We start from the raw sequence: 12,274 nt of genomic DNA on the forward strand, positions 1-12,274 counted from the left end.
AGAGCGTCTATTGTCTTTGGAGGGAGATTGGAAGGCTTAGAGCAGTAGAGCGCTGAAGTACTCCTAGAGCGGTCTTTCTCCTTGGAGAGCGAGATTGGAAGGCTTAGAGCAGTAGAGCGCTGAAGTACTCCTAGAGCGGTCTTTCTCCTTGGAGAGCGAGATTGGAAGGCTTAGAGCAGTAGAGCGCTGAAGTACTCCTAGAGCGGTCTTTCTCCTTGGAGAGCGAGATTGGAAGGCTTAGAGCAGTAGAGCGCTGAAGTACTCCTAGAGCGGTCTTTCTCCTTGGAGAGCGAGATTGGAAGGCTTAGAGCAGTAGAGCGCTGAAGTACTCCTAGAGCGGTCTTTCTCCTTGGAGAGCGAGATTGGAAGGCTTAGAGCAGTAGAGCGCTGAAGTACTCCTAGAGCGGTCTTTCTCCTTGGAGAGCGAGATTGGAAGGCTTAGAGCAGTAGAGCGCTGAAGTACTCCTAGAGCGGTCTTTCTCCTTGGAGAGCGAGATTGGAAGGCTTAGAGCAGTAGAGCGCTGAAGTACTCCTAGAGCGGTCTTTCTCCTTGGAGAGCGAGATTGGAAGGCTTAGAGCAGTAGAGCGCTGAAGTACTCCTAGAGCGGTCTTTCTCCTTGGAGAGCGAGATTGGAAGGCTTAGAGCAGTAGAGCGCTGAAGTACTCCTAGAGCGGTCTTTCTCCTTGGAGAGCGAGATTGGAACGCTTAGAGCAGAGAAGCGCTGAGATACGCTGAACTCCTAGAGCGTCTCGTGTCTTTGGCGAGAGAGTCTGGCAGTCCTAGAGCGCCCGTTGCCCTCGGGAGGCCGCGTGGGCGTGAGCCGCTTTCTCCAGGCGCGACGTGACAATGGTTCCCTCGGTGACGCTGGCGCTGGGTCCGTTGAGAGGGAGCCGGGCCTTGGCCGACGCAGCAGGGCTCTCCTTGCAGGCATGGCCTCCTCAGGGCTGGCCCCCTTCTCCCCTGGGCTGCTCCTGCCCTTGCTGCTGCCCCTGGGCTCCGGGGCCGCGAAGACGAGGCTGCAGCTGGTCCTGGAGACGGAGGACAACGCCTGGATGTTGTTTGGCATTACCCTGGCCTCCAGCCTGTCCCTGGCCGCCATCGCCCTCTATATGCTGCACATCATCTGCACCATCATGTGCCTGATGCTCAGGAGCCCTCCCCAGAGCTCCCAGCCGCAGGGCCGGGAAGAGGCCCTGGCCGTGCCCCAGGTGAGCCTCGGCCCGGAGGGAGAGGCTCGGCCTTACGGTCAATATGGCACCAAGGACTGGCGCTTGGACCCGGCCTCCGCAGCCCTGGCCTTTCGTTCGGGCGAGAATTCCCAGATGGGTTTCCCTCCCAAAACGCATCCTCTGACAAACACCTTCAATAACAAGCCTTTGCCCTTAGTCATAATAATAAACAATAACACTAATAATAATGGATTGGTCCGTATCTTTGCAGCCGGGCGGAACGCAAGCGGCAAGACAGCGCCGCAGAAAGACCCTCAGCAGCGGTCCTCTAAACAGGGATTCACCCTCAGAAGGCAATGACTAGCATGCAAAGCCAATGGATTGGAGGCTGGAGGCGGAGAGGTCCCTCTTAGCATCTTCCTTTAGAAGCGTCTAAGGGGGTCATAATCATAAGGAAGCCATAGAGTACGTTTGGGCGCTATCACCCTTTTGGCCCCTGAGCGTAAGGAAGCACAGTTCTGAATTTGCGCCCCTTTCCAACCCTTTTGTGCCGCAGGTGACCAGAGGGCAGTACAGAAGCCGCAGTTTGGTGGTCTCCGTCCATCTTCCTCCTTACGCTCGACGCTGGCTGGACCGACTGCGCCGACTGGGCCAAGAGACGCAGCAGGACCCTCCGGCCGACCGTGTCCCTTTGGAGGAACTGGCGCCAGAAGAGCCCTCTGCGGAGGAACAGGAAGGAACCAAGCTCCAGGAACCCTGAATATGGATGGGAGACTCCCCCAGGCCTATGCGGACAAGAAGATCTAAGATGGCTGCCGATGGATGCGCCTGTTTGTGCGCATTCCAGAATCCATATAGATGTCTCCTGGCCTTGTGTGACACTTTAGAGTCAAATAAATTGGGTTGTTCGTTTGATTAAACAAGTTTTTCCTCTTGTTGATTATCACCTGACCAAAGTGTGCAGTGAGCCCTTGGAATCCAATGGGTTTTGGTGCTACAACTCCCAGTGGATGCCAAAATCCATGGATGCTCAAGTCATAGAATCATAGACTTGGAAGAGACCACAAGGGCCCTGATCCAGTCCAACCCCCTTCTTCTGCCATGCAGGAAATCTAAATCAAAGCATCCCCGACAGATGGACATCCAGCCTTTGTGTGAAGTCCTCTAAGGAAGGAGACTCCACTATAATCTCCATTGAGGAAGGAGTGTGTTCCTCTGTCAAACAGCCCTTACTCTCAGGAAGTTCCTCCTAATGTTGAGCTGGAATCTCTTTTCCTGGAGCTTGCATCCATTGCTCCATTGGGTCCTAGTCTCTGAAGCAGCAGAAAACAAGCTTGCTCCCTCCTCAATATGACATCCCTTCAAATATTTAAATAGGGCTATCATTTCACCTCTTAACCTTCTCTTCTCCAGGCTAAACATCCCCAGCTCCCTAAGTCATTCCTCACAGGGCTTCATGGTTTCCAGACCCTTCACCATTTTAGTCACCCTCCTTTGGACACATGGCTCCAGTTTCTCAATGTCCTTTTTAAATTGTGGTGCCCAGAACTGGACACAGGATTATTCCAGGTGGGGCCTGACCAGAGCAGTATAGAGTGGCACTATTACTCCCCTTGATCTGAACACTGTACTTCTATTGATGCAGCCTGGAATTGCATTGGCCTTCTTAGCTGCAGCGTTGCATAGTTGGCTCATGTTCAACTTATGGTCTACTTGGACTCCTAGATCCCTTTCACATGTATAAGTCTCTCATTCAGCCAGGTGTCCCCCATAATCCTATATCTGTGCATTTCATTTTTCTTCCCTAAGTGAAGTACCTTACATTTCTCTGTGTTGAAGTTCATTTTGTTAGCTTTGGCCCAGTTTTCTAGTCTGTTCAAAATGACCCTATTATTGTTGTTGTTGTCGTTGTTGTTACTACAGAGGGACCCTTGGTATCTGCTAGGGTTTGGCGCTAGGACCCCCCCGAGTTGCGCTGGGGAGCCTAGAGATTCCTAGAGAGGCCTCCTCCCAGACCATAGGACACCAATATTGAAGTCACTCCACTGGCTGCCTAGTAGTATCTGGGCGAAGTACAAGGTGATGGTTATCACCTTTAAAGCCCTCCATGGCTTGGGCCCAACCTTTCTAAGGGAACGCCTGCTTCCATACAATCCACTCATACTCTCAGGTCCTCTGGGAGGAACCTACTACAGCCCTTAAAGACCAGGTTTAGTCCTATATTGTTTAATCTTGTTTTAAGGGGGGCCCTATGTCTATATGGTTGTATTTTCACTTGTTCTACGCCGCTTTGGTCGCCTGGCAAAAAGCGGGATAGAAATTGTGAGATAGAGATTGTCCTAAGTACCAAAAGAAGTGAATGAGGACAAAACAAGTGAAGCAGCAATTGCCAATGTATTAGTTACAATCCTTCAAGAAGAAGAGTGTCTCAGGCAATTTGTTGTATTTACACAGTGTTTATAAGACATTTTCTGTTACAATATTTCTGTCTCATTTCCTTATTGGCCAGATCTAGAATGGGATCAATGTTAAGGCCCCCTTTTTCAGTATGTAAAAACTCCCCCCGTAACATCTCTCATGGTACGTCTCATGACCATGTAGTCACTATAGATTCATAGGTGTGTTCTAATATCCATCGCCCCCCATTAGTCATGCGCAAAAGGGGATGTCTCTTGACTTTTAGTAACCCCACCCAAAAGATAGTGTTCTTGGCATTGAATGAGGATGGGGCTCTCTTATCAGTGGGCTCCAAAAACTGCTTTGCCCCCTCCTCCTTTGCAAAGTCGTCCTTGACTTCCAGGGACAGTCTGTCTTCTTGATTGATTGATTGATTGATTAAACAGGACAGTTTGCCATTTTGATAATCTTAACAGAGACAACAAATACTATTTAAAGTAACTAAGTGTATCTTATTTATTATCAAAGCTATAACCCCCCCCCTTTATTCTTATAAAACAATATATTTAATATTTCATAAATAACAGTGTTATAAAAAGCTTGTCTAAAAACTCTTTCTTTTATCAAAGTCCCTTTCAGTTAAAGGGCCTCAGCTGAGCTTTACTCAGTCCTGTTAGAAGAGACATATTGATTGTAATAGTATACATGGATGTATGTGGTTCCATACTAATACTATCTATATATGTGATCTCATTATAGCATACGATGATTGCTTTCTAGGCTAGTCATGTGTTTCTAACTCTTATTAAATCTTATGTGTTTGAGTCAAACCCATTTCTCTCAGAAACAAAAATGTTATTTTATTTATTATTATGATTATAATGAAAACATGGTGTTTTTGTCACGTGCGCCTCTTCCGTATCCGGGGGGGGGGGGTCTTGTGCCCCTAGCCCTGGCTCACAGGGAGGAAGGACCAGTGTGTTTCCTTTCCAATTGGGCTCCTGGCCTCCCTAGTAGGATTCTGGTGATACGAGAGGAGCAGTGCTGAACTCCTAGAGCGGCCGTTCTCTTTGGAGAGGGAGATTGGAATGCTTAGAGCAGACAAGCCCTGAGGTACTCCGAACTCCTAGAGCGTCCCTTGTCATTGTTTGGAGAGAGAGGCTTTAAGTCCTAGAGCGGCCGTTGTCTTTGGAGAGGGAGATTGGAATGCTTAGAGCAGACAAGCCCTGAGGTACTCCGAACTCCTAGAGCGTCCCTTGTCATTGTTTGGAGAGAGAGGCTTTAAGTCCTAGAGCGGCCGTTGTCTTTGGAGAGGGAGATTGGAATGCTTAGAGCAGACAAGCCCTGAGGTGCTCCGAACTCCTAGAGCGTCCCTTGTCATTGTTTGGAGAGAGAGGCTTTAAGTCCTAAAGCGGCCGTTGTCTTTGGAGAGGGAGATTGGAATGCTTAGAGCAGACAAGCCCTGAGGTGCTCCGAACTCCTAGAGCGCCCCTTGTCTTTGTTTGGCGAGAGAGTCTGGCAGTCCTAGAGCGGCCGTTGCCCTCGGGAGGCCGCGTGGGCGTGAGCCGCTTTCCCCCTCGGAACCCAGGCTTGACGTGACAATGGTTCCCTCGGTGACGCTGGCGCTGGGTCCGTTGGGAGGGAGCCGCGAGGGCAGAGGGGGCCGGGCCTTGGCCGAAGCAGCAGCGCTCTCCTTGCAGGCATGGCCTCCTCAGGGGCGGCCCCCTTCTCCCCTGGGCTGCTGCTGCTGCTGCTGCTGATGCCCCTGGGCTCCGGGGCCGCGAAGAAGAGGCTGGAGCTGGTCCTGGAGACGGAGGACAACGCCTGGATGGCCTCCTGCGTGTCCCTGGCCTCCCGCCTGAGCCTGGCTGCCGTGGTCATCTATGGGCTGCACATCCTGCACTCCCTTTTCTCCCAGATGCTGCTGGGGCTCCCCACCCGCCGGAGGGAAACGGCCTCCGTCTCCTTCCGGGTGAGCCTTGGCCCCCGAGGGAGAGGGCTGCCTTGGGGCCCTAGGGGCCTGGCGGTTATGACTACCCTTGGGCCCGGCCTCCGCAGCCCTGGCCTTTCGCTTAGGACGGAGCCGGTCCCAAATGGCTTTCCCTTATTCTTAGGGAGAATAATGGATGGGTGGAAGGCATCTGGCATCAAGACCATCAGCAGCGGTCATTTAGACAGGGATCCACCCTCAGAAGGCAATGACTAGCATGCAAAGCCAATGGGCTGGAGGCCCCTCTTAGCATCTTCCTTTAGAAGCATCTAAGGGGGTCGTCATCGTAAGGAGCCCATAGAGTACCTTTCAGCCCTATAACCTTTCTGACCCTTTTGTGCCGCAGGTGACCAGAGGGCAGTGCAAAAGCCGCAATTCGGTGGTCTCCATCCAGCCTCCTCTTTGCGCTCGACGCCGGCTGGACCGACTGGACCGAGAGACGCAGCAGGATCCTTCGGCCGACCGTGACCCTTTGGAGGAACTGGCCCTAGAAGAGCCCTCTGCGGAGGAACAGGAAGGACCCAAGCCCCAGGAACCCTAAATATGGACGGGAGACTCCCCCAGGCCTCTGCAGACAAGAAGATCCTGTTTATGCGCATTCCAAAACCCATATAGGAACCCCAGAGATGTCTCCTGGGCCTTTGTGTGACACTTAAGGAGTCAAATAAATTGGGGTGTTTGTTGGATTAAACGAATTTTTCCTCTTGTCCATGATCTCCAGACCAAAGTGTGCAGTGAGCCCTTGGGGTCCAACGGGTTTTGGTGCCACAACTCCCAGTGGATACCAAAATCCATGGATGCTCAAGTCTGTTATCATTATTGTTGTCGTTGTTGTTGTTACTACAGAGGGAGCCTTGGTATCTGCTGGGGTTTGGCGCTAGGACCCCCCCCCCCCCCGAGTTGCGCTGGGGAGCCTAGAGATTCCTAGAGAGGCCTCCTCCCAGACCAGGCCTGGAGGGCTGTTTGTCCAGCCAGTCTCTGAGGAAGAAACAAAGGTCCAAAGGCCGGTCAAGATTAGCCAAGAGAGTTTAATAGAACAACAACAAACAAATCTATTGCTTTGGTGTGTGTTGATGCTTTTGCCTCCCTGCCCACCCCTCAAAAGAAAATGGAGGAGGGCAAAGGGGCCACTGCCAAACGCCCCAGTCATACAAATAGGTGTCTCAACCTCCCCAATTCCAGGGTGCTATGGATGAAGAATAGCGGCTGAGGGGTGTCCACTGCCCATCTTGCAGAGTGACCAAGTTCTCAGAGGAGGGTGGCCATGCTCTTTAGGATGCCGTTCTGCCACCAGCCCCATGGCAAGTGAAACACGCCCATTTGAAGAGGCAGAAATGTATGTGACGGAGGCAGAGGGGTTAGAATGTATGGGCATTAAGGAATGTCTCTCAGGCACAATGTTAAGACAAAGGGCCAACCCATTTATTAAATAAAGCAACCGTCTCTAGAATGGAGCAGATAAAACTCTTGGATGAAGCACCCAGGACCTCTCAAGAGACCCCTTTTCATGATGGAGGGGCCCCTGTGGTCAAGCACCAGCAGGGCAGGAGCCTTGAAACGTCTCCCCAAGTTAGAGGGAGGAAAGGAACCCCAAAAGTGGTCCCCTTTCATCTACAAATGCTGTGGGGGAAATGGAAACAGTGGGGCAGGTCTTTGAACACCAAACCAGAGGAATAAAACTTAACAAAACCTCTGAAGTCCCAGGTGAAGCGGAGTAAAGAGTATGGTTAGTACAGGGCCTCCCTCCCCAGCTCTTGCATACAAACCCCCCCCCCCCCACAGCAACTCAAACCGAGGGGAGGGATAAAGGATGATGTCTACCTCCCCCACAATCTGTTATTTTTCCTTAGTGATAGGAAAGCCAGGTAGATAAAGCAGCAAAGGTGCCGGCGAGAAAAACAACCACAGACCCCAAACCCCAAAGCTCTTCTTTCTCTGTAGTGTCAAGTTCATCTGTTAGGCAAAAGCCACCCCAGGCCTTTCTCTACTGCTCACCTCACGTTTCACCTGGATGACGCAGCCCAGGGCACCCCAAAAATGCAGAACCCAAAATCCAGATCCAGTCTGCAGAGAGGGAGGGATGAGGAGGCAGCCCCCTTTCACCCAAAGTGCCGTTGTCCCAGTTTTCTGAGTGGTCCCACAGTCTTGCTCTCCCAGGCAAAGGCCAAGGAGGAGGGGGATCAGAGGTCTCCAGGGCCGGTCCAACCCTCTCCAGGCTCCAGGAATTGGGGAGCCAGAAGCGGGGACTTGCCACCCAGCCACAGCTAGGAGCGGGGAAGGGGAGGCCAACCCCCTTCATTGTTTCCCGATCCGGATGTGGGGGTTGAACAAAGGGTCCAGGTTGGGGTCGTTGTCAGCCGAGGCCCGGCCCAGTTTCATCATGACGATGACGAGGGTGAGGAAGCTGATCCCGCCGATCAGGAGGAGGATGACAAACCTTTGCATCAAGGAGCGCGGCTGCTTCCTGGCGCTGAAGCGGTTCCTAAAGGAGAAGAAGAGGCAGAAGGACAAGCGTCAGGGCACTCTTCCAACAGACGAAACCAGCCACGAAGAGCATGCAAAGGGAAGTGCCTCTTGGGCTGTGCCAGGAACCCTCAGTTTACATCCCACAACTTCTACAACTTCTGGTTCATCTCCTAGGCCAAACGCCTGGTTTTCTTCCCACAATGTCCTGTTTACTTCCTGGACCTCACTTCAGGCTTACTACAACTTTGCACAACGGGACCAATGACATCAATCACTTTGCTAGCTCCCCTACATACTAACGTCACAGCAGCCCCATGCAGCATGCAAACGGAGCTGCTCAATTCTATTTCCTGCAGACATAAGTCTGCTTTCAAAGATGCCAGTCTCTAACAGGATTCTGACCCACATTGCTAAGGATGTACATTTCACTCTCCACAGGCTTCAAGGCAACTAAGACACGTATCCATTATCAGGCATCCAATATAGAAAATGCAGCAGATTATTAAAAGCCCTCTCTCCCCATAAACTCTCAGTTCCCGACGGTCTTTGAAAATAAGAAAGGCTTTACTTGTGGATGGAAGTCCAATGAGGACAACCTGATTTCTCTTCACCTCCCAAGTAACCTGGACTTACTTGAGCAGCTGGGCAAGCCAGCCAAGGGCCGGGCGCCGGCGGTACTTGTCTTCGTCCGAATCTATATGAACCTCAGACGCTCTGACAACTCCACCTTCCCGCGTGTCATAAACTTTCCGTGGAGAAGAGGCTGCAAGGAAGGGAGCAGAGAAATTGGTGGAGAGAATGCTCATTTCAACCTCAGCCACAGCCCAGTCTGCCTCCTCCTCCTCCTCCCATAGACCTACCTGCGTTGATGGTGACGGAATCCGCACCCAGGTCATTCATGCTGATGACGGTGTGTTGCTCCTGCAGGCCTCCGTTGTTGAGGCTCTGCTGGGGTTGCTGAGGAGAAGGGAAGCTTGGGCTGTAAGGGGTCTGCTGGGCCGTCTCTTCTGAGCTGAGGTCTGGAAATGGAGAGAGAGGAGACCGCCAGGGCCTGGTCAGGGTTGGCTTCCCCAAGGATTCGGAGACTTCTATTTTTAAAAGGGAACCCTTTCCTAGGTTCTGGATGGGGCACAAGAAGCTGCCACAGAAAGTTCTGTATGGTCAGATTTCTAGCGGGTGCTTCTAAAAGCTAAGAGGTTGGGGGCGGGGGGGTGTTTCGCCCTGATCCCGGCCGTTTTCGGCATTACTCACTTGTGAAACTGGACCAATCTGTGTAATCCGTGGCATTGTGCGACTCTGTCTCCTGGACTACCTCTGTCTCATCAATCTGAGTGGGAGGAAGGCAAAGAACAGGGTGCGGTTAATAATGGGGTGGGGACAAAGGAATGAAGCCCAGGCCCCATGTAGAACAGGCTGAAGGGTAGGAACCCTAAAAAGCTCTCATCTCTCACTCCACCCCAATGCAGCCGATTCCGCTTCCGGTTAGCACAGATGGGCACGTCTTCCCAGATATCGGGTACAAACACTTGGAAACTGTTCACAAATAGAGCGACTGAACAACCAGAGCATTTTCTTTTCAACCCATCCCTTCCCTCTAAAAACACTTTCAGACTACAATCCCAACGGACCCTAAAAACCCAACTGAAATCATGTCATAGCTGCTTTTAAAAAGAGAGGGTCTCATAGAACCGTAGAGCTGGAAGAGACCGCAAGGGCCACCCAGTCCAACCCCATTCTTCTGCCATGCAGGAAATCTAAATCAAAGCATCCCTGACAGATGGCCATCCACGATCCTGCAAGATCGGCATAAAGCAAAGACTGCAGCCCTTTGCTAGAGCTATAAACCTGTTAAGAAACGAATGCCCTCCCTTCCATCATGGCCGCCTTCCTCCTGCCCTTGCCGCCCACATTGGCATCCTTACACTGCCATGGCACTTCAAAAGGATTCCAGCCAAAGAACCCCAAGCAGAAGTCCTATCTCACCAGCGGGAGCCCCAGCCCAGACCGAGCCCAATTGACGGTGGAGAGCTTGTCTTGCAGAGCCGACGCCACCGGACTGACCAGGTTGGCCGGAGGAAAGAGCGGGCCCTGGCAGCTAGGACACTGGTAGCCAGCAGGAGCCGTGTTTTTGGGGAGCTGGCTCACCATCTCATTGAGGCAGGACCAGTGGAAGAGGTCTACAAGAGGAGAAAGAATGCGTTCATTACAGCCTCCCTTATGATCCAAAACGCCTGGGGCCAGAAGGGGTTGCAATTTCAGATTTTGCTATTTGCATCTCCATAAGGAAACGTCTTGGAGATGGCAGCCAAGTCTAAACACAACATTCATCATCACCATTATTAGGAGGAGTATTTATTTCTATAGCGCTGTAAATGTACACAGCGCTGTACACTCAGATAACCAAGTCAATACAAATATAAAACCTGCCAATGGCATACAGCCTACAAACGACACATAAACAGCCGGTGGTAATATAAAACAGAATTAGTTAAACGTTCATTTATGTTCCTTGCGTTCGCCTGAAGATAACCCTATGAACAGTTACTCCTTTAACAATGTTGTGCATGAAACAAAGTTTGTGTACACTGAACCATCAGAAAGCCAAAGCGGTCGCTGTCACATTGTCAAATTTTGGAATCCCAAATAAGGGTGATCCAGCCTGTCTTGCAAAGAGTTTTCCTTCTGTTTGCATGATGCAGTTGAATGCAAAAAAGCTATCTATGGTCCCATACAGACAGACCAAAATGAAGCTGCTTTGGGTCACTTTGGAGGGATGCTGTTTAAACGGCGCAGGCATATTAAGAAGCCAGAAGGTGCACCAAAGCTGCACTCAGTCCTTAGGACTGGAGCATGGCTTTGGCGCAGCTTCCAGCCTCTTAGGACGCATGCATCATTTAAACAGCATATCTCCAAAGAGACCCGAAGCAGCTTCATTTTCTTTGACCAGTGCCTGGGTTTTTTGGGGGGCTGATTTCGGAATCAGGTCTGCCAGCTGCTGACCCCCCAAAGCCAGTTAAGGACAAGGATATCAAGCTTGAGAGCAAAAGGCGCATGACTGACCGTAACAGACCAGCCGGACCGTCTCTCTGGTGGAGAGGAGAGTGTTGCAGAGGCGGCAGTTTGGGTTGTAGTCGCTGTCCTGGAGCCACTGAAGGTAGGACTGGACGATGCACTGCGGAGGGAAGAGGGGCAGAAGTGTGGTCAAGGCAGCCGGAACAAGAGAAAGAAGCAGGATGATAGTAACGATGATAATGATGATGATGATGATGATGGGTGTAGTGTTGAACTCTGGCATCTAGGGTTCGATTCCCGGCTTGCCTGTGAATCCCATTGGATGACTCTGGGCAAACCAATGACAGACCTCCCCTGAGCCAGGCTTGCCAAGGAAACCCCAGGATAGGTTTAGGAGATGGTTTGGATTGATCCCTCCTGGGCAAGCGGCAGAGACGGCTCTGTGTGTCTGCCTGCCTTGTTTTGAGGCAAGGCCCCTTGGAACCGAACAGCCCTCGCTTGCCCAAAGGCCTCTCCGTCTCCTTCGCTGCTATGCGCCTCAATGCTCCCTTCCTACCTTGGTGTGGTTTGCCACGATGCAGTGTTCGCAGACGTTGACGCGGTGCTCGAAGCAGAAGAGGTTGGTCACCTTCCTCTTGGGGCACTTGCAGAGGCCCATGGTGGCGGCGGCAGCGGTGGCAGCGGAGGCGGAGGCGTCCTGGATGCCAAGGAGAGAGAGAGAGAGAGACGGGGGGAGAAGGGCAGGGAGCCCCTTGGAGCCCCAGCGCTTGGCTCCTGGCCCTTCCTCACTCAGAGCCATCCCCAGAGGCCTGGGTTCAAATCCCTGCTGCTGGGTCACACTCTCTCAGCCTCCTCTGGACCAGCCTTGCCCAGGAAACCCCAGGAAACCTCAATGCCAATGGCTCACAGACCATCTGCACTCTGGATATAATGCGCTTTCACGCCCCTTTAGCTGCCATGGCGACTAGTCTTTCTGTACCTGGGCAGAGAAGGGGGACAACCTCCTAGAACTACATTTCCCAGCATCCCTCGGGAGGAACGGAGCCGCAGCGCCTAAAGGGAGCCTTACCTTCGGGGCAGAGACCACCGACGTCTCCCCTTCCTCTTCTTCTCGGCCCCTTTTTTGCCACGTCTCTTCCGGGACTGTCGCGCCCCGATGACGTCACGGACACGGCTGTGGCTGCAGTGCCTGAATGAAGTCTCGTTGGCAAAGTCTCGCGAGAGTCGGACGGCAGCCGT

General features: G+C 52.1%; 3 protein-coding genes across 4 annotated transcripts; 2 read left to right on the forward strand and 1 right to left on the reverse strand.

The window, feature by feature from the left end:
- Nucleotides 1-9: 9 nt before the first annotated feature.
- On the forward strand, nucleotides 10-2,379 carry LOC149302217 (uncharacterized). The gene is made up of 2 exons (XM_089482715.1): nucleotides 10-1,209; nucleotides 1,727-2,379. Exons 1-2 carry the CDS (start codon nucleotides 931-933, stop codon nucleotides 1,928-1,930), a joined length of 483 nt encoding a protein of 160 aa, XP_089338841.1. The 5' UTR covers nucleotides 10-930; the 3' UTR covers nucleotides 1,931-2,379.
- Nucleotides 2,380-5,065: 2,686 nt separating this feature from the next.
- LOC149302218 (uncharacterized) lies at nucleotides 5,066-6,248 on the forward strand. The gene is made up of 2 exons (XM_089483560.1): nucleotides 5,066-5,539; nucleotides 5,904-6,248. Exons 1-2 carry the CDS (start codon nucleotides 5,270-5,272, stop codon nucleotides 6,096-6,098), a joined length of 465 nt encoding a protein of 154 aa, XP_089339686.1. The 5' UTR covers nucleotides 5,066-5,269; the 3' UTR covers nucleotides 6,099-6,248.
- Nucleotides 6,249-6,565: 317 nt separating this feature from the next.
- Nucleotides 6,566-12,177, reverse strand: ZFPL1 (zinc finger protein like 1). Of its 2 annotated transcripts, XM_089482981.1 has the most exons (8): nucleotides 12,105-12,177; nucleotides 11,592-11,732; nucleotides 11,084-11,195; nucleotides 10,007-10,200; nucleotides 9,275-9,350; nucleotides 8,884-9,042; nucleotides 8,657-8,786; nucleotides 6,566-8,039 (listed from the first exon to the last, which is right to left on the reverse strand). In XM_089482981.1, the coding sequence occupies exons 2-8, from the start codon at nucleotides 11,691-11,693 to the stop codon at nucleotides 7,853-7,855; spliced, it is 960 nt and encodes a 319-aa protein (XP_089339107.1). In that variant the 5' UTR covers nucleotides 11,694-11,732; nucleotides 12,105-12,177; the 3' UTR covers nucleotides 6,566-7,852. The 2 variants fall into 2 exon arrangements, with proteins under 2 accessions (XP_089339107.1, XP_089339106.1); XM_089482980.1 differs by having other exon boundaries at nucleotides 11,592-12,177.
- Nucleotides 12,178-12,274: the final 97 nt, after the last annotated feature.

Source organism: Sceloporus occidentalis, unplaced genomic scaffold, assembly GCF_023333645.1.
Source record: "Sceloporus occidentalis isolate IW3139 unplaced genomic scaffold, rSceOcc1.0.p SCAF_20, whole genome shotgun sequence".
In the NCBI taxonomy this organism is placed as follows: Eukaryota; Metazoa; Chordata; class Lepidosauria; order Squamata; family Phrynosomatidae; genus Sceloporus; species Sceloporus occidentalis.